Raw genomic sequence first — 20,006 nt, forward strand, 5'->3', positions numbered from 1 at the left:
TTCTCCTGGTTAAGCCAGTGTGATGTCTTACCATACTTCCTATCTTTCCTACACATTAGGATAGTTTGCTCTTGTGCCCTTAATAGTCTCTTTAAAAAACTGCTAACTCTCAATCATTGTCCATATGAGAAGTATTAAATGTCCCAACTTCCTGAGCACACTGTAGTTCTGCTGGTGTTTCAAATGGCAATCAAGTCTTTTATGTTGAAAGTTTCAACCTTCCACACATTAACTATCACAATGACGTTCTCCTGAAGTTAATGTAGAAAGTAACCCCTACAACAAAAGTCACCAGAGACCCACAAAGCATCATGCTTCTTGGTATTGATGTCCACCCTTCTATTAGATAAAGCCCTAAAGCCTTAGTAGTATTACCCCACTATACAATACATTCGATTCCAAAACCTGACGGCCTTCTTAGCCTAAGGGTAAGTGGAGCAGAGAGAAGGCCGATCTTATTAATGATTCAACTTCTACTCTTTATGAAGGAAGTGGGCAGGGATGTCACTAGCTTGTTCATAACTATTATTCCAGGCCTGGATCAATTGAACCAGCTTGATAGCCACTGCAACCCTTAGCACGATTATGACTTCGGTAAGTGATTGATTCTAGGCTCAGACCTGTCAAATATCAATTTATGATCCAATTTTGCAGTTACAAGGCTAGTGCACTAACCCAACAACACCAGAGAGCAGAGTGATTTTTTCTAGCCAACTCCTTAGCTGTTACTAGTCTAAGATGTTTGGCTAGTGACTAAAACATTTATTGAAATTTGTGTTCCACACCCAGGAGTACTAACCAATGAGTACACATTGATAGGCACTTTGTATAGACATTTAGTTAAACAGGAAGTTAAAGCACTTCACAAATAGGACTGGCTGTTGTGAATAAAACTCCCATCATGTTAAGACACTAATAAGCACAAGCCAGAAATCTACTTAAAATCCTGTTTTATTAGGCGTTCATTGATAAAATATAAATAAAAATTTTTTTAAACACAACTGAATCTATAGTTTGACAGGGGCACTTCAAGTTTTAATACCAGATGTTTCAGCCTGTTCCCCAAGAAAGATGGAAGAAGATGGCTGAATATCCAGTGCAGTCCACAGAAGTAAAAGAAATTATGTCTAACCACAAGTTGCTCCTTCATTCTAATATAACTTGTTTAAAAAGGCAGAAAAATACAAGTTATATTTGAGAAAATGTAGATGCATTAACAAACATTTGAAAACAGTCAATATGATTTCACATTTGAATGCTCAAAGCTAACACTACCAAACTGAAACTGCAAGATAAATTCCATTATCATCTAGTCTTAAAATATAGATCTCATATAAAAGCTGCAGGAGACTGGTTCATACATCCCAGAAGAGATGAGGTATTTTAATTGTGCAAGACCTAAATCAGTTTAAGACCTGTAAGATCTTTTCATCCACAAGTGCATAGACAATTGCACTGCCATCTTTGCTTAACTTTCTGTGCTTCAGTAGTTCCATGTTTAAAGAATCCATGAAAAAGTGCGCAGATTTTGTTTTTAAAAGTCTTTAAAAAAAGGTAGCAAAATATAAGGTAAGTTCTCCAGTCTATTAGCATTAAAATTCTTTGTTATTCTTCAAGCAAGTCTGATGTAGGGAGGTGGTTTGGATAGTTCTTCCTCTGCATCTAAGTCTTGATCTGGAAACTGCACTGGGGAATTAAAGATTCTGTTCCCATGACCTACGTGAGGGGGGAAGAGAGGGGGGGGGGGGGGGGGAAGACGATAACTGAACATACTGTAGCTCCTTGGGCCAAATCCTGAGTTCCTTACTTTGTTTTCAGTCACTATCAGGATTTGGCTTGTAATACATATTCAGTAGATGATATTGTCTGGAATGATCACCTTAAATCTGAATGATCTATCTAGGAGATGGAAGGGAGGAGAAAGTTACTTACTTTGCATAGTGCAAACCAGTTCCACAGTCTGCTGCGGATCCTCAGCAGGTTGTAGCCATTCCTACAAATGAGATTTATATTTTATCTTTCCATTGCTAGTCAAACATGGATGTTCTTATGCAATCTTATAATCCAGTTTAGAAATTATCCTTGAAAGTAAACTTTGAATGTGTGTGAACAATAGAACCTCAGAGTTATGAGCACCAGAGTTACAAACTGACCAACCACGCATCTCATTTGGAATCAGAAGTACACAAATCGGGCAGCAGCAGAGACGAAAAAAATAGCATATACACTACACTACCATGTTAAACTACTAAAAAATAAAAAAGGAAAGTAGCATTTTCCTTCTGCATAGCAAAGTTTCAAAGCTGTATTAAATCAACATTCAGTTGTAAACTTTTGAAAGGACAACCATAACATTTGTTCAGTTATGAACATTTCAGAGTTACGAACAACTTTCATTCCCAAGGTGTTCATAACTGAGGTTCTACTCTAGTTTATTTGAAAGGAGGCTAATTTTAATGTACTAGATTTAAATATCAGTATCACCTTTTCTCCCAAAGGAGGGTGTAGTTTGACACGTGGAATTAAATAGTGACATTCACCACTTTTGATTTACGTGTAATTTTTGACATGCTTATATGATAGCCTGATACTTTATACAAATCCCTTTTCTTGATATGTCATGTAGTCAATTTTTATGTATATTCTGATAAACTAGGGGAAAATGTGATTTTGTACAAGTTGTTTATTCAATCCACTAGAAGTCCTCCGTCCCTACACTAATTTAAAAATCAGGAAAGTGAGCTAGAAAACTGGAGTCACAATATTCAGAGAGATTTTATAATACATAGCTCAGCTTCTTAATGAAATCTGCTTGGTCAATGATAGTGCTGGTTGAATGTTTTCAAAGTTTGCAGTTTTTACACAAGAGGGACAGTTTTCCTGAAAATTACGTCTTTGTCCCTGACTGGCTCTACTGTAGTCCATGCACACAGACAAATAAGCTTAGAGAGGTATTTAAATTTAAATCTAGTATATTAAAACACAAGAAGTGTTATTGGTATGAGTTTGGGATGACACTTTACTCATAATTTATGCAGAGCATCCAAAACAAGTGCTAGTAAAACCTTTACACCTCATGATGGAGTTTGTATTTGCTATAGTTTATAGGAAGTGCAGAGTTTAAAATTAAGGGGTTATTTTATCCATCAGTTGGTACTTCAATTGTATTTGTAAACCAACCTGCCCTAATACAGGCCTCAAAAGGAAGAGAGGTGATTACTAAGACACTTCAGAAACCTCTAAAATTGTTCTAAAATGCCTTTCCATATCTAGCATTACAAGTCTGATGTCTTGTGATCTACCAGGACTAGGAAAGAAGTCTTAGAGCATTAGAAAGAGGCATCCCCAGCTCAAGGTCAAAGGGACATCTTACACTCCAAGGGTTTAAAAGAAGATATCAGACCTTCTGCCTTTCATCAGATAAGCCAGTCAGATACATGACTAATGCATTTACCCTAATCCACACAATTTTCCCTACGTACCACATGTGATGCAATAGAATTAGAAACTATGTTCAAAAAGTCAGCACTTACATACCATTCCAGTTACATTGTCATAACATGAACAACGTGGAAGACTTCGGCAGCCCATGTAAGCAATAACTAGCACAATGAAAGCACTGCAGGTAGATGCAATTAACATTGCTATGTTGGCTCCTTTGACAAGTTTATCAAGCACAAACTTCTGTAATAGAAACAAAGGAAATGTCAGATGGATCAACAGTGAAGGCTTTAGCTTTACCTTAAATTCCAAAACAAGGTTTTGATTAGTGACTGAAATTCTTTATCTGCAGTGTATTTACTTTTTCCATTGTAAAAATCTTTACTACTCTTTTACATGTCAACGGGGGAAATACAATAGTTGGTTTTAGTATTGATGTACTTCTAAATCAGTAACATCACTGATGTTGAGGGGGAGACATTTCTCTTCTGTATTTGTGTTTTTCTTTGTACTAACCTCTGCAGAGGCAACAATAATTTCCTATCAATTTTGTTCTATATAGTCAAGTTTGAAATGGACAGGCATTTTGTTTAAAGTTCATTGTATTAAACACTTTGTCCCAACACAAGTGCACACCAGCATTGACTAATGTCAGCTTTGGAAATAGTTTTACTCGTGCAGCAAAGTAAATACCGAAGGACCATCCCCTTAGATCAGTGGTCTCCAATCTTTATACACATAGGATCACTTTTTGAATTTAAATGCAACCCAGGATCTACCTGGCCCCTTCCCTGAGACCCCACCCTGCTCACTCCATTCCTCCCCCCTTCTCACCCCTGGTCTCCATTGCTTGCGCTCTCTCTCTCTCCCCTCCCCCCAACCCACCCCCACCCTCACTCACTTTCACCGGGCTGGGGCAGGAGGCTGGAATTCGGGAGGGGATGCAGGCTCTGGGCTGGAGCCGAGGGGTTCGGGATGTGGGAGGGGGCTCTAGGCTGAGCCTGAGGTTGAGGGGCAGGAGGGGGTGAAGGATGCAAGCTCGGGGGGGGGGGGGGGGAGTTTAGGTGCAGGAGGGGGCTCCAGGCTGGGGCAGAGTGTTGGGGGTGCAGAAGCGGGTGCTGGCTCTGGGAAGGAGTTTGGGTGTAGGGGGGAAACGTTTGGGCTGGGGGAGAGAGTGTTGGGGTGCAGGAGGGGGTGCTTGCAGGCAGAAGCAGCATGCAGAGACCTCTGCCCCCCACCCCAACCTCCGGGGCCACGCTGGCCGCTTCCGGGAGTGGCATGGGGCCGGGGCAGGCAGGGAGCCTGCCTTAGTGGCAGCCCAATTGCTCCACTGGAGATCAAATGACTAGGAGAGTCTCCAGTGTTGACCGGTTGGTGACAACTGCCTTAGAATCATCTTTGTCTACAGTGAGACACATCACACCTAAGCAGCATGACATCAGAAAGTTGGCCTGCAGTGCATGGGTGTATTTGCATTTTTTTCATAAATATATTAATCCCAACAAGCTATTAGTGGTACCAAAAGGATTTTGTATTAAGAGACCAGATATCAGCAGAAAATTTGCAAAAGCAAGTATCTAAATGTAAGCACCGAAATCTAGGTCTAGGTACCTAAGTGGCCTGATAATTCAGAAGACACAACCTATTGCTTCTACAGCCTTACATCCAAGACCACCAAGCATTTCAAAGAGATGGGTAAATTTTCTTTTTACACTTTACCCACCTTTTACAAATGTGCAAACTGAGGTGCAGAGAGGTTAAGTGACTTGCCCAGAGTCATATTGCAAGCTTTGATGGAATTGGGACTCAAGCCCCTATACCATAGGCGCTGACTCCGTGGGTGCTCTGGGGCTGGAAAAAATTGATGGGTGCTCTGCATCCACCGGCAGCCAAGCTCCCCACCCTGCCCCAGTTCCCCACTCCACCCCAGTTCACCTCCGCCTCCTCCCATGAGCGCGCCACGTCCCCACTTCTCCTCCTAGTGCTTGCCACTGCATAACAAGCTCTGGGAGGGAGTGGGAACACAGTGTGCTTAGGGGAGGAGGCAGGGAAGAGGCAGGGCAGGGATTTGGGGAAGAAGTCCAATAGGGGCAGGGAGGGGGCAGAGGATTTGGGACAGGGACTTTGGGGAAGGGATTGGAATGGATGTGGGGAGGGGTGGAGTTGGGGTGGGGCGGGGGCGGGGTTGAGCACCCCCAGCAACAGGAGAAGTTGGCGCCGATGCCCTAGACCAGTGCTTCTCAAAGCCGGTCCGCTGCTTGTTCCGTTGCGGGAAGCGGCACGGGCCGAGGGATGTGCTGGCTGCCCTTCCCGCAGCCCCCATTGCCCTGGAGCGGCGAACCGCGGCCAGTGGGAGCCGCGATCGGCCGAACCTGCGAACACGGCAGGTAAACAAACCGGCCCGGCCCGCCACGGGCTTTCCCTGAATAAGCGGCAGCCCGACATTGAGAAGCACTGCCCTAGACTACACTGCAGTTTAGTGAAGATGCTGAGTTATCTTGTAATTTGTTTTATAATAATAAGCCAATGGCTTCCCTTCCTATACCATTCAAAGATATTAGTAGTTTGAACTTGGGACAGATATTCTAATTTCTCAGTACTTCCTAGCACAATGGGCCTCAATCTTGGTTGGTGTTCCTATGTGTCTCCATAATCCACTACAATTGTATGAATGGATTCTGTGGCCCAAAGGGCAACAGGTTTTAGATCAAATCAAGTTAGAATGTTGACGGTTTTGATCTTAACTGTTCCTGTTCCAGTTCTCCTACGCTCAATTTCATATCAAGGACTATCGGTACCAACTCTCCAGTCATATAGGCTACATGCTGTAATAGCCACCAAGTACTCCCATCTCATGGAGAACATCTCCAAAGCATTTATGTTCTACAAGGCAAGAACCCAGATCTTTACCACTGAATGTTCTCTCTATGGGGAAGACCCCATGTTCCTAACATATTTTGACCACTGGGTTCCTTGCTATTGATGTCTCCTAGGATAGAAGTTCAGTATCCTAAGAATTTCCACATCAGAGAAAGCCAGTGGTCCATCTAGTTCTGCATTCTCTCTTGGACAATAGCAAGTACCAGGAGAAGATTATACTGTGATTCTCCAGAGAATCACAGAGCTTCCTGCATTCAGCAATAATAAACTGATTTTAGAATTGTTGGTATATGCCTAGTTTGCACATACTAAAAGGAACTGTGAAGTCTGGATTGCATTCCTACAAAAGGAAGTGCAATTTTGTCACAAAATACTGCCACTTACCGTATGAATAACATGAACTGGCTCATGTGTGAACATCTCATCTTCTTCACCATAGCTTAAAGTTAAGGAAGCATAGACAACTACAATGATGGTGGCAAAACAAGAAAATATAGAAGCCACTATCATTGCATTCACCTGCATAGGAAAAAATTCAAGGCAAATATGGGGTGGGGACAGGAAAAGTTAGTGCATTGTCTATTTTTCCTTTAAAATTAATAAGCCACTCTGAAAGATATTAATCAAACCTGAATAATTTCAAATGTTCTGACCACCACCCATAATACTGCAGTGATTGTATTCTGTTGAGTGCATCAAGAGCTCCCCACAATACTCATTACTATGTTTACCAGCTGTTTTTTTCTCCCCTCTTAAGGGATCCACAATTCAGGAATCCCTTGTCTGATTCACTTCCTTTTACGGGGGGGGGGGGGGGGGGAAGGGGGGGGGGGGAAGGGGAGAAGTCTCTCGCCCTCCAGATCTAACTTTCCAATTTTGAGTCTTTGATATTAAGAGGGGCAAAAATCAGGATCATAATAGAAAATCATTTGCAGCAGCTCCTAAAGCTTTATAGTGATAGATTGGTAACAAAGGACAGTAGCAAGAAGAATTATGAAACCATGGTCAAGTTCAACAAGTGTCTCCAAGCCACTACCACCCCTATATTATATATGCCTTATAATCTCAAATCTTGACCACAGAGATGTATGTTTGTTAAAGCAATTAGATTAAGTAAAACCCTTTTAGGTCTTTTAGCAGTTCACTCGTTTACAAATAAGAACATATCCTTTTGGAGTTTAGCTGGCCAGAAAGTCAAGAAGCAAGCTCTTTACACATTCCATTTTAATTCGTATCGTACTATATAGTCCAGCAAAATAGATGAAATTTGTGAAAATATTTCTCTAGTACGTTCAAAAGCAACTGCTAGAAAATACAGAGCTTGAAGGAATCTAAAACCAGTTAATGGGGGGGGAGGGGGGGGGAATCACATGTTCTGGAGTAACTGATCAGCAAATGCTGCCAGAATTTTTAATTTTTCTACAGAATTTAATACTGCTACACAGAACTCAGAGTGAGGATCTTGCAGCAGGATTTAGAACCAAGTGCAATAAAGTAAACCAGGCCACTACCAACTTAATGTTGCTTACAAAAGATGTATCTTGTCACTCCTTCACCTACCCCTTTAAAAAAAAAATTCTATAAACTTACAAGAACTGGATTTTTTTTCTGGGAAGAAAATAAAGCCAGAACTCCAGGAACACCCATGACCTGCATGTTAAAAATAAACAGATAATTTTGCAACTGGAAAGAAAGCATGCTAACAAGTTATGCTACTATATTGGGTATGAAAAGTTTCAGAAAAATATATTCCATAAGGAGCCATTTTAAATTATAAGCACTCACAAAAAATTCATAGTTACCACACAGAACTAGGACGTTTGCACCCCACTTGATAATAAGAATGAGCCTATGAAGAGAGCAGACATTTTATGCCACAATAACTGACGTACTTCAACTTTCTTGGTTTTAACGGTGCAGATCCTGGAATTTAAGGAATGGTATTCTGTCACTTCTTTAGAAAATGAAACATTCTGCTAGTGAAAGTTAGTGTCAAATTAGCAGTTATTCCAGCCTTGCTTTATAAATTTGGAATCAGATTTCACATTTCAGCAGTGTTACATTTCCGCTAGTGTGAAAGTGTGTAACTAGCACATAATATTCCAGGGAATTAAGGGCCATTTGCATTAACTGATACCTCTCTTTAGTATATAACCTACTGTGTAGGAAAACTTATCACCACATGTGTCGGCACATTTATAAATTATATAGTAGTTTAAATTCCATCAACCTTTATAGCATATGCTGAAGGTATTCCGGAGAGACTGCGCTCCATTACCACAAGTTTTGATGCTCTCCCTAACTTTGCCAATGCTCAGCCAATCCACCTGAAATATCCCATGTATGCTCCTGTGATGAGAATGTGTATAGTGGGCTGAGGGAGAGGCATATGAATCGGAAGGCATTTATCAAAGTAGTATTTTGCCATTTTAATACTGGTTTGTCGTTGACATGTCATTTTAAGTGTCTTAGCTGAGAAACTCCAAACTTGGTTTCTTTAACTGGACTCAGTGAGGACTGGTTCCTCTGACTATTTTTGGTTAAGCCTGTTGGCTATTTGAGTTATTCAAGCTGATTTTGTAGACCTAGAGTCAGTGTCTGCAACATACTATTCATAGCTTAAGGCCTGCCACTACCTACCTACCATTGTATCTGGAATTCCTGTTTCCTAAAGCTCATTCCATGCTGCAGCCTTGTTTGGCTTAAGTTCGGGAAATTAGGACATTTTCTGTCATTTATGTAAATATGGTAACATCAATCAAAAATACAAATCAGGGTATTAAGTTATTTTCTAAAATCTCCAGTTTTCTGAACTTTCAGTCTTTAACAGCAAGCCAGTGCCAGCATTGGAACCCAGATCTTCTGATTTCTAGTTACATTGTACTTCAGTGTCAATCACTGTGACCCTGACAAGGCAAACAGATGATGATCGCAAGCACAGACCTGCTGAAGTCACTGATGACATCAGAGCAAGGTTGTATTCTGGCAATCCCAGTTTGGAGGGGCTGAGACCAAACAGTTCTACCACCATTCATAGTGTCCCAGAGACCAAGCCCAAAGCGGTGCACTCTGGTAAGAGTGACAAAGATGAGGATGGGGCAGAGTATTGGACTGCTAGGGCTGAGGTAAAGGTCACAAGCCTCTTGCTTCAGGACTTAAGCCAGTCTAATTAGTAGAGATCAGGATGAGACCTAATTTGTGGGGTGATTATCTTACTGCTAAGTTCTTACACCTTCCTTTGAATCATCTGATGTTGGCCACTGTCAGTGACAGGATTCCAGACTAGATGGGCCAGTTTGATATGGTATTGCAACTCCTGTATTGACAACACCAAAACAGCTTTGAAGCTGCGCAATAGTCAATAACATGTGTCAAGGTACCAGTGAGCTACTAAAAAGTTGCTTATTCCAACACACATTAGTAGTTTCCCTGCTCCTTTTTTGAAAGGAAAGAAGCTATTACTCAGGGAGCAGGTATGAGTCCAGGATGAAAGAGGACACTTTGGGTCAGCAGCTTCTCCAGTAAATTGGCTGGAGTACATGGACAGTGAGGAGGGGAGATCTGGGGACATGTAAGGAACAGGGGGAAAACTAATAAGTTTTATACTTTTAATATTTTGTTTGTATTTTTAGGCACTATGTAACAAAAACATTCCCCTAATAAAGCTTTATTAAATTTGAACTGATGTTGTCAATGTGTGCCAGTAATTTAAAGGATAAAAATCTTAATATAAAGGTGCCGTAAAAATAATCTGGTGGAAATCAAGTAACTCACAATAAGGTTATATTTACCCTTAAACACTGGAAAGCATGGAAATAAAGAGTTTGCATACCCCAAATGTACCTTATATGGTGGCTGCACAAGATGGCAGGAATGAAAGTACAGAGTTAAAGTCATTTGTGATACCCTAGTGCAGTGGTTTTCAAACTTTTTTCTGGTGACCCAGTTGAAGAAAATTGTTGATGCCTGTAACCCAATGGAGCTGGGGATAAGGGGTTTGGGGTGTGGGAGCGGGCTCTGGACTGGAGCAAGGGGTTGGGGTGCGGGAGGAGGTCAGGGCTCTGGGCTGGGGTGCAGGCTCTGGGCTGGGGATGAGGGGTTTGGGATGCAGGAGGGACTCCGAGTGGCTCAGGGCTGTGGCAGGGGGTTGGGGTGCAGGAGGGAGTTTGGGGTGCAGGAAGGGGCTCCAGGTTTGGGGGGGCTCAGGGCTGGGGATGGGAGTACAGGGCACAGCGCAGTGTTGGAACAGGTAGGAACTAGCCTGCCTTAGCCGGGAAGCACTGCCAACAGGACTTCTAATGGCCCCGTCGGCGGTGCTGACCAGAGCTGCCGCAACCCAGTGCCTTACATTCCGCAACCCAATACTGGGTTGTAACCCATAGTTTGAAAAATCACGGCTCTAGTGTACTTTTTTGAGGAAAGCTTTCTGGCTTCCATTCCCATCCCCCTCCACATCACCTCTCCTGCCCCCCAACCTTAAACCCATATTAAAAGATGTGCATCTTTGAGTTATCTACACTTCTAGGATGAAATCCTGGCCACACTGCAGGCAATGGAAGCTTTGATAATTATTTAAATGGGGGCCAGGATTGTACCCCCAGGGTACAGTTTATTTAAAAAGTTTTACACAAGTTGCACTTCGTTATCTAGTCAGAGCAGGTTGTCAGGTTACTAGAGAACTATTCTTCGAAAGCAGTAGACAGACAGACAACCCAAGAAGGCACCACCCCTGTGCAGCAATGACACCTGATCATATTATGCTGTAGCAATAGTATGTTACTTTTGAATAGTAGGAATATTTTCATATGGGGAACCTTATGAATCTGAGCTGCTCAGAACACCTATAAAGCTTTGATGCAGTTATTAAGCTTTCATCCCTAACATCAATGAAGCAGGGCAGTGCTGCCCCTAATGATGAAGTTAAAACCAATTAGGGTGGTGTTGTACTCTTACTACAATTCATTCTCAGTGAAAAGTTCAGCTATGTTATGTGGGCACCTCGTCGATCTTATGAAATGAAGGGGTCCTCTGTATTCCACCACTACACTGAAGCTCAATACAGCCATTAGCTTTATACATTTTTCTTTTGGTCGCAACTTTTAAAATGGCAACTCTCCACAGCCTCATTTTCTAAATCATCCCGTGCCTGATGAAATAAAAACTGAATTACAGTTTGCCTTGTTATTCTGAAGGTTTCCCCCGCTCACCCTCGCAATATCCCCAAATCTTTTCCCAGTACCTCTCCACTCTTGTGCTTTCAGAGCAGTGGACAAATACCAGATTCCAAGAGAGGAGCTGGAGAAGAGTCAGGAAGTTCTCCCAGAGGGAGCCAACATCTGAACTATAACCCCCCAATAGGATAAGTAAACAGAAAAATAAGATATGCAACTTTACCATTCCAGCCCAGACGGGTGCTCTGCTTTTACTCAGTGCTGATTCTGTTCTGAAGGTGCCATCCATTAATCCACTGATGACACACACTGCAGCACAGGCTATCTGCAAGAACCCCAGCACAACCATACTTTTCTGGTTAAAGATGAAATATCTGTAGCGATCCATTACAATGAATCCACACGTGAACCTGTGCGCAAACACACTCTGTGTGATCTTAGGAAGAAGCACAAGGATCCTTCAGGAAGAGAGTCAGCCTAACTGTTTTCCCTAAACAGAAGGAAGAAGGTGCAAGAGGATTAGCACTTCAACAAGCATCATCTGACAAATTGTTGACATACCTTGCCATTAATAGCATGAGGATCTGCTATAGTAGGACAGCGTCAAACATTCAGCTTTGCCATGTACATGGAACTTATCTTTTGATGGTTGCCAGAAGATGTGGGGAAAAATACAAGAATGAGAAAAGTAATTCACGCACCACAAAAGCTTTGTTTTTAAATGCATGCATTAAGGTGTTTCTGGATATAGAGAATTACCTAGACAGGTAAATCTTACTTACAACCTCTGCTGCCATTTTTTCCCCTTTAAAATTATCATAGACAACCAGTAGTACATGTAAGATCCAGTTTATTCTTAAGCTTTGTTTAGAAGCCAGGTTTTGGTTCCCTTTCAGCAATGACTTGAGTGTTCATTCCTTGGACCAAGAATCAGGGATTATACTGCTCTAGTGTATAAAAGAAAAGAAAACTGCTAATAACTTTGCTATAACAAGATGCAGATTGTAGCATGTTTTCAACATATTCTAAATGTATTGTCTCCATGTTAAAAAACTGTTGCCACTGATGTTACAATACTATCCTACTATATCATTAAGCAATACTTAATACATTTAAAATGACAGGATTCCAGCTAGTTCATCACCTCCACAAGTCCAGGGTTTAATCTACTACTGTACTGTCTTGACCTCACTACAATTAAATGACATTAATGAAGCTAAACATTTAAAGAAGTTTAGATTCCTAGTATGAATACACACAATGTTAATGACATTTCAGCCTGCCAGCTTGCTGTACAATAATGTTAGTTGACCTTCCTAGTCAACCCCAAAATACACATACACACCAAACAAACAAACAAAGAACAGCTTCACAGGAGTTCTCAAACTTTATGGTCCGCATTTTCACAGAGGGTCTTATGAACTTCCTGTTCACAATTATGCAGACTACACCCCATTCCTCTGACAACTACAGCAATTACTTATGTGGATATTTAACATTAAGAAAGTAAGTGCTTTAGCCATCTTAACTCAATTCTGTAACTGAAAACACAGAGCTGCCTCACGTGATCAGCCTGCGCTCTACTCACAACCGGCAAATACTCTGTAGACCACAGTTCAGGAACTTCATTTCTGTAAGTCTTTGTTTTAGCTCAATACTTCCAAACCAGGAAATAAACAGGGATATTTGTCTGATCACATTCATATATGTTCACCAGCTATCATAATGAAACCTACAGTAAAGACCCTCTCCAGTAGCAATCCCCTCCTAACAGTTCTACAGTGCCTACTTTAAACAAGGTTTCCAGTACAGTTTTAGTTTGACCTTCAGAATCCACCACAACTAGACAACTAAACTTTGCTCATTCTGAGAGCGTCAGGAATATTATTGTGCTACTGTGAGAGAAGCTGCAAATGAAACTGGTGTGTTGCTTACTTTGTAATTTTCAGTTCAATCAGCATGACAAAGTTACCATTTTTAAATCTAAAAGGTGTTAGTAACATAAATAAGGACTTTTTTAAACCTAAGGACATTCCTTTAAGGGAAAGTCACTGTTGAATGCTACAAACTATCCTTGTCCCCAACACAAAGAGTCAGGCACATGGCTCAACATTTCCAGTCCACACTAACCTAGGAATGGAACTGGTGAGAGACAGTGGATTCTCCCACAGTACAAAATATTATTGGGCCGGACTTATTCTCCCTTCAGCACCAGTTGTGTGTGGTAAGGCATGTGATGATTTAATTTTGAAGAGGATCTTAAAATGGTGGTACTCATACCAAACTGTTATCAAGAATATAGTGCTAGTATTTGGGGCATTTAATGTCATGTTAAAAGAACAGTCAAAATTTAACTTGGGAAAAAAGTTTTTTGTTTTTTTTTAACATACATCTTTAAACAAAACTTTTTAGCCAATCAGTAGTGATGCTGAATTGCTTCACCTTACAGGTTTGATTCCCCCCATAGTTATATATATATTAAAGTCAACAACAAAAAAGAAATTCAAAGGCTCACAATCTTTTTAACATACCTTGTTGTGTCTGGTGGCACCTTAAAGGCTAACAGATGCAACAGAAGTGAGGTTTTTTTACCCACAAAAGCTTATGCCCAAATAAATCTGTTAGTCTTTAAGGTGCCACTGGACTCCTTGTTGTTTTACTCTAATAAGTGTGATTTTTAAGGCCGGGGTATGCCTAGACAACGAATTAAATCAGCTGTCCACTATGTTTTCTGGCTCTTTACTTCCAGAAGAGATGACAGGTTTCAGAGTGGTAGCCATGTTAGTCTGTATCAGCAAAAAGACCAAGTATGGAAGGGTCACACCCACACAAACAAAAATGTTTGTCTGGAGTTTACTTAACTCAGACTAAGGCAGCCTAGCCAACATATGCTATACCTTATTATACTGAAAGTCTGTTACTCTCACAGAAGTCTTAAAGCCTCGTCCTAAGGAAAGGCTTCAAGGAAAAAGAAGGGCTGGAAAGGTGACTCAAGTTCTTCCTATTGTAGCAGAGTTTTCCCTTTTAAAGACACTCTCGTCTTAACTTCAACGTTAAGGAGAAGAGCCGCCGGGTGAGCATACAGAGATGCAATAGCGTTAAAACCATGCTGGATTTGGGTACTTTCTGGACTAGCACTGTGCCAGGAAAGAGAAAAAAAATGGCACTGTTGATCATCAAAGGACCTAACAATGGGCTGGAGAATGGTGCCCCGCACCCTCGGAACGGTAATGAATTATTTTGCCCTTTTCTGTAAGCAAGCCCTCCGCGTGGCTGCCCGCCCCGACCCCTGCCCGAGTCTGTGCAGGTTAGTCTTAGCTCAAACAATGGACTTTGCATCGGGATCACTCACCCACACCCCGTTCACCTGCCCCGGGGAAGCGAAGGGGCCGAAGCGGAGCGTTGGACGGACAGCCCCAGACAGCAAAAGCCCGTCGGGGCCCAAGTAAGTTGGGGGAGGGGAGAGAAGCGCGCGTGGAGCCACCCGAGCCCTACGGAGCGCGGCCCCAAGCCGGCCTTGCAGCTGGCCCGGTGCGCGCCCGGAAAGGCAGGTGGGAGCGAGCCCCAGCCCGGCAGGCTCGTGGGCCCCCTGCTAGCCCGAGCCCCAGCAGAGCGGGCAGCCCGGCCAGCGAGCCCAGCCCGCGGGCAGCCGAAGCGAAGGGCACCGCCGGCCGGGGGAACGAACTCACCTGCGCAGGCAGCAGCGCCCCAGCCGCTTCCTCCACACAGCGGGAAGCCCCGGGCGGGCGCACCTGGGCAGGTGAGTCACCGCGGCTGCTCAGTGACTCCCATTCAGCGCCTGCTCCTGCCGGGGGGCCGCCCTCGCCTCTGGCTTTAACCCCTGCAGTGCCGCCGCCAGCAGCCACGGGCCGGTTTGCAAAGGCGCCCGCTCCTGCCCCTGCCAGCGCCGCTCGGCGGCGCAGAGTCGGACCCGGGAGTCAGCCATGCCAACAACTCCCCAGAGCCCTGCCCTGGGCGGTGCTCACCAGGCAATGGATTGATAACTGCGATCTGACTAGTGCGGAGCTGCAAAGACTGTTGGCCAAGCACTATGGAGAGCAGCGCTGTTCATGTAACCAGCTTCAACAGGCCAGGCTGCCGTTCCAGCACCATCATGGCTGTTGGAGGTGAGCAGCCTAGCCTCAAGGCTGACACCTTGAATACTGGGTGCAGTTCTGGTCTCCCCATCTGAAAAGAAACAGATTGGAATTGGAAAAGGTACAGAGAAGGGCAACAAAAATGATGAGGGATGTGAAACAGCTTCTGTATGAGGAGAGGTTAAAACACTGGAACTTTCCAGCTTGGAAAAGAGACAACTGCGGTCAAATTATAAGAGGTCAATAAACTCATGCATGATGTGGAGAAAGTAAATAAGGAAGTGTTATTTACAGGTTCAGCTAACACAAGAACGAGGGGTCACCCAATGAAATGAATAGGCAGCAGACTTAAAACAAACAAAAGGAAGTACTTCTTCACACAATGCATGGTCAAACTGTGAATGTTGTAAAGACCAAAACTATAACAGGGTTCAAAAAGAACTAGATAAGTTCCTGGAGGATAGGTCCATCAACAGCTATTAGCCAAGATGGTCAGGGATGCAACCCCATGTTCAGTGTCCCTAGCCTCTGACTGCCAGAAGCGGACCACAGGGGCTGGATGGATCACTCCATGATTGCCTGTTCTGTACATTTGCTCTGAAGCATCTGGTATTGGCCACTGTTGGAAGACAGGATATTGGGTGAGAAGGACCATTGGTCTGATTTACTATGACCATTTTTATGACATTCTAATGCCACTGCAATGGGCTCCTCACAAGCAAACTAGGGAGATTGTGGCATGTGCTGGGCTGGTGAATTGCTCCAGGCTGTGCATGTGGAGTGTTCATGTAGATTTGCTTTTGACAGCTTGTTACACACCCCTCACACCTCTCAGCTGAGCCAAGAGAGCCCCAGACTAGTAAGGGAAGCCTGGAGAAGCCACTCTTGGAGACAGGCAGGGTGAGTAAAGGGTGGTCCCCGCTTCTCGGGCAGCCTTATAGAAACTCCTGGGGCAGAAGCTAAAAGGCGACCAGGACCGACCCCTGGCAGACTGCTTCATCTCTTTGCTCCAGCACTGGGCACACAGCTGGCAAACAGCAAATATATTCAGACTGTTTAGTGGTGCCAAGTCTGGTTATTGTGCAAGAAAAGCTCTGCCCTGCCTGGAGAAGCATGTGGCCAAGAGCTTTCACAAGAGCTAGGTGGGAAGGTTAGAGCCTTGCTCTGCACTGCAGTGCTGTCCATGCAGCCCCAGGACCCGGTGGGGCAGGAACCATGGCCAACTGCTGTTCTCTCCACCCTGCAGAACACACAGTTCTAGGCATGGCAGCTTTGTAATATGCACACAACCCTCCTCTGTGCATGGGGGGAGATCACCATTCTTGTACATTTGGGACCTGTGTCCACTTTGTGCCAGCAACACTAATCAGGTATTTCTTCTGAGGGGGCAAATTCCAGTCCTCCCCCTCCTCCCCCCATATTCCCTCCCTTCCTCCTACAGGGATTCCAGGTCTCCTCCACCCAGCTGGAATCTCCTCTTACTCCCTACCCAGCAAATAAGCCAGTGCCATCAGGAGTCAAATTCTAGGCAGACTACCCTGCTCACCACCATCCACGAACAGCCTCCCCCTGTGTCAGAGAGGTGCAGCCAGGCCAAATTTGAGTGGCATTGGTGTTGGAACCTGGTGCACAGGGTCACACTCACTGATGCTCTGGCCACTCTTCCATTTGTATGGAGGGGCAGCCGGGTCAAATTTCAGTAGCACTGTGACCAAACCAGACAGCTCTGGCAGCAACCGTACTGATTCAATATGGGACCACTGCTTGTAAGCGATCAGGCCACAGGTGCCTCGGCTCTGCAGCCCATGGAACTTTGAGCAAGTGCAAAAACTTTGGAGGGGGGTTGCTGCTGCCATCAAACCTCCCCCCCCACATTAGCACCACTGCTTTCTCACCAGGTTTCCAGATTGAAAAGCTAGGGGGAAATATTACCTTAAAAGATGTCAGCCTGGGGCTTTCACAATTCCATCCTCTCCTGTTTCTCTTACTTCTTTGATCTTCTCTTGAACTTTTCTTTCAGTAGGATCTCTTCTCTCCACCTCCACCAGCCTGCAGATCTCTTATAGAACTCCATGGTGGGGTCACTCCTCTCCTCCCTCTACAGCTCCAGGTGACATGATCTGCTCTCACAGCTTCCAGTGCTATTTCTATGCCTCTCTCTCTCCAGTCAACCCAACTTTGCTTGGCCTCTCTAACATCTCCTTGACACGTCAACTTAAAATTAATGTACCCACACTGAATTCCTTGTATTCTCTCCCACATGCTCCCCTGGCAACCTATTGGTTACTGTTGACACCACCACCCTCTTCCTTGTCACTCAGCCCCATAACCTTGGTATCAACACCATCCTCTCTAGACCTACACATCCAGGTCAAGTTCAAAATTTCTCCCGGCGCAATATCTTCAAACATAGGCGCCAACTCTGTAGGTACTCTGGGTCTGGAGCACCCACAGAGAAAAATTGGTGGGTGCTCCCCTCCCCAGCTCCCCTCCACCTCCTCTCCTGAGCATGCCTTGTCCCTGCTTCTCCGCCTACCTTCCAGTGCTTGTCACCGCAAAACAGCTGTTTCATGGCGTAACAAGCTCCAGGAGGGAGGGGGGAGGAGGAGCGGGAATGGAGCATGCTCAGGTGAGGAGGTAGGGAAGAGGTGGGGCTGAGGCAGGGATTTGGGGAAGGGGTTGGAATAGGGGCAGGGAGAGAGCGGAGTTGGGGTGGGGACTTTGGGGAAGGGGTTGGAATAGGGAAGGGAAGGAGCAGGGATGGAGTCAGGACAGGGCCGGGGGCAGAGGGAGGTCGAGCACCCACTTGTGCCAGCAGAAGTCGGCGCCTATGCCTTCAAAACCTAGACTTTTCCATGACTAGTTAAAACTTCCATACAAATCTTCAATTCCCCTTGACTAGTACTAGTACAAGCCTCTTCCTCCCTGGCCTTCTGTGGCTGCAATGAGTCTCTTCCTCCCCCATAATTCTGACCACGTCATCCTTCTAAGTTCCTCCACTGCTTCATCTTCTCTATTGTAACCACCACAGGTTTATTTTTAAAGGATCTTAACCATTTAGTGCCTCCCTCCTTTTATCCATTTTTCCGATTTATAACATCATCCTCTAACTTCCTCCACTTTGCACACAAAGGCAGTCTCCAGGACCTGTTTGTCCACTTCTCCCACAACCTCCACTTGTATTTTTTCCATATTCCCCTTATACCATCTCTCAACTAGACTCTAAAGCCATTATAATCAAGATTTCAGGGCCCTGTACCATAGCAATACAGAAGCAGTTTTAAGCCTTGATAGAGCACCATCTAAACACTATTGATTTAGAAAGAGATTTAATTAAATCAGTGCAATCCTCTTGTGTGAGCACTCTTAAAAATCAGTACCAGAATGGCTAATACTGATTTAGCTTAATTCTTAAGTGGTATGGGGCACAGATGCTCATTTAAGTTTTCTAATTTCTAAAGGCTACACCACCACACTAATTGAGGAGGGTGCCAAATCTTAAAATAGGAATACTGATTTTAAAAATGTGTGGTTTTTTTTCAAGGCAGCCCTTTTCCTTACATGCAGGAGGTTTGGGATTAATACCCATACAAAATGTAACCTACGCATCCTGCACTGTAATTGTGTGTGAAAAGGACGATTAAGCCAGTCCTTTTCCAAGTTCTGTCACTAACACCATCATCCAAGTTTCTTCATGATTTGGGTATTGGACAAGTGTGGTAGCAGCCCATTTTTTTCAGTGTTATGATTATGGAAGTTCAACAGCGACACGGAGCAGAAAAGGGGCAAAGGTACAAGTAGTCTTCCTTTATACACCTGCACAGTGGACAGCATATCCACACAAGGACCAGAAAAGAAGAGATCTCACAAGGCTGAGATAGGACAATAGCCTTGCTCCTTTCCACACCAACCAGATTCATGGATCCCATCCCGAACAGACTATGGTGATCATCTAGTCTCGCTTGTATAACAGAGGCCATAGAACGTCCACAAAATAATTCCTAGAGCGTATCTTTTAGAAAAGCATCCAATCAGAGAATGAGCATCAGCATAAATGAGTGCTGAGGTGTGCATGGGGGGCAACGACTGATGCACATTTCAATGGGGTATCGCAGGTATTTATAGCATTCTGGTTACATTAGGCAGGAAGCTTTTGTAGTTCTCTCTCTCTTTCCCCATGCACACAACATTGACTGCAGCAGTAAGAGTTAGAATAGAGTCCCAGCTACAACCAAATAGCTTTTAAAATATTTTTAGAAGTATTTTGGGTAAACAAAAATCTGCTGTATTCTTCCAACGCACAAGACACACTTCATGTTACTTTTATATGAAACCTAATTCCATGGGGGAACTGACTAGTACAAGAAATGTTTTCTTGTTAGTTCACTATTTTGTATTAGTATAACATAGCCCAAAA

At 43.8% G+C, this 20,006-nt stretch overlaps 1 protein-coding gene across 6 annotated transcripts; it reads right to left on the minus strand.

The window, feature by feature from the left end:
- Positions 1-933: 933 nt before the first annotated feature.
- Positions 934-19,698, minus strand: LOC101932292 (uncharacterized). 6 transcript variants are annotated; one of them, XM_065597751.1, is made up of 8 exons: positions 15,182-19,698; positions 12,275-12,439; positions 11,716-11,982; positions 7,912-7,971; positions 6,706-6,840; positions 3,538-3,684; positions 1,933-1,993; positions 934-1,716 (listed from the first exon to the last, which is right to left on the minus strand). In XM_065597751.1, the coding sequence occupies exons 3-8, from the start codon at positions 11,878-11,880 to the stop codon at positions 1,613-1,615; spliced, it is 672 nt and encodes a 223-aa protein (XP_065453823.1). In that variant the 5' UTR covers positions 11,881-11,982; positions 12,275-12,439; positions 15,182-19,698; the 3' UTR covers positions 934-1,612. The 6 variants fall into 6 exon arrangements, with proteins under 6 accessions (XP_065453823.1, XP_065453824.1, XP_023959211.1 ...); XM_065597752.1 differs by lacking the exon at positions 15,182-19,698 and adding an exon at positions 14,845-15,174; XM_024103443.3 differs by lacking the exon at positions 12,275-12,439.
- Between the last annotated feature and the right edge of the window lie 308 nt (positions 19,699-20,006).

This window comes from Chrysemys picta, chromosome 5 (assembly GCF_011386835.1).
Source record: "Chrysemys picta bellii isolate R12L10 chromosome 5, ASM1138683v2, whole genome shotgun sequence".
Taxonomy (NCBI): domain Eukaryota; kingdom Metazoa; phylum Chordata; order Testudines; family Emydidae; genus Chrysemys; species Chrysemys picta.

What these genes read in the sequence shown, in the direction of transcription:
- LOC101932292 (XM_024103443.3), bottom strand. Translation starts at nt 11,880, where the DNA reads ATGGATCGCTACAGATATTTCATCTTTAACCAGAAAAGTATGGTTGTG. An exon ending in AGAAAAAAAATCCAGTTCTT is followed by an intron (nt 6,841 to 7,911) that starts GTAAGTTTATAG and finishes TTTCCTATGCAG; the next exon opens with GTGAATGCAATGATAGTGGC. An exon ending in ATGACAATGTAACTGGAATG is followed by an intron (nt 1,994 to 3,537) that starts GTATGTAAGTGC and finishes TCTCATTTGTAG; the next exon opens with GAATGGCTACAACCTGCTGA.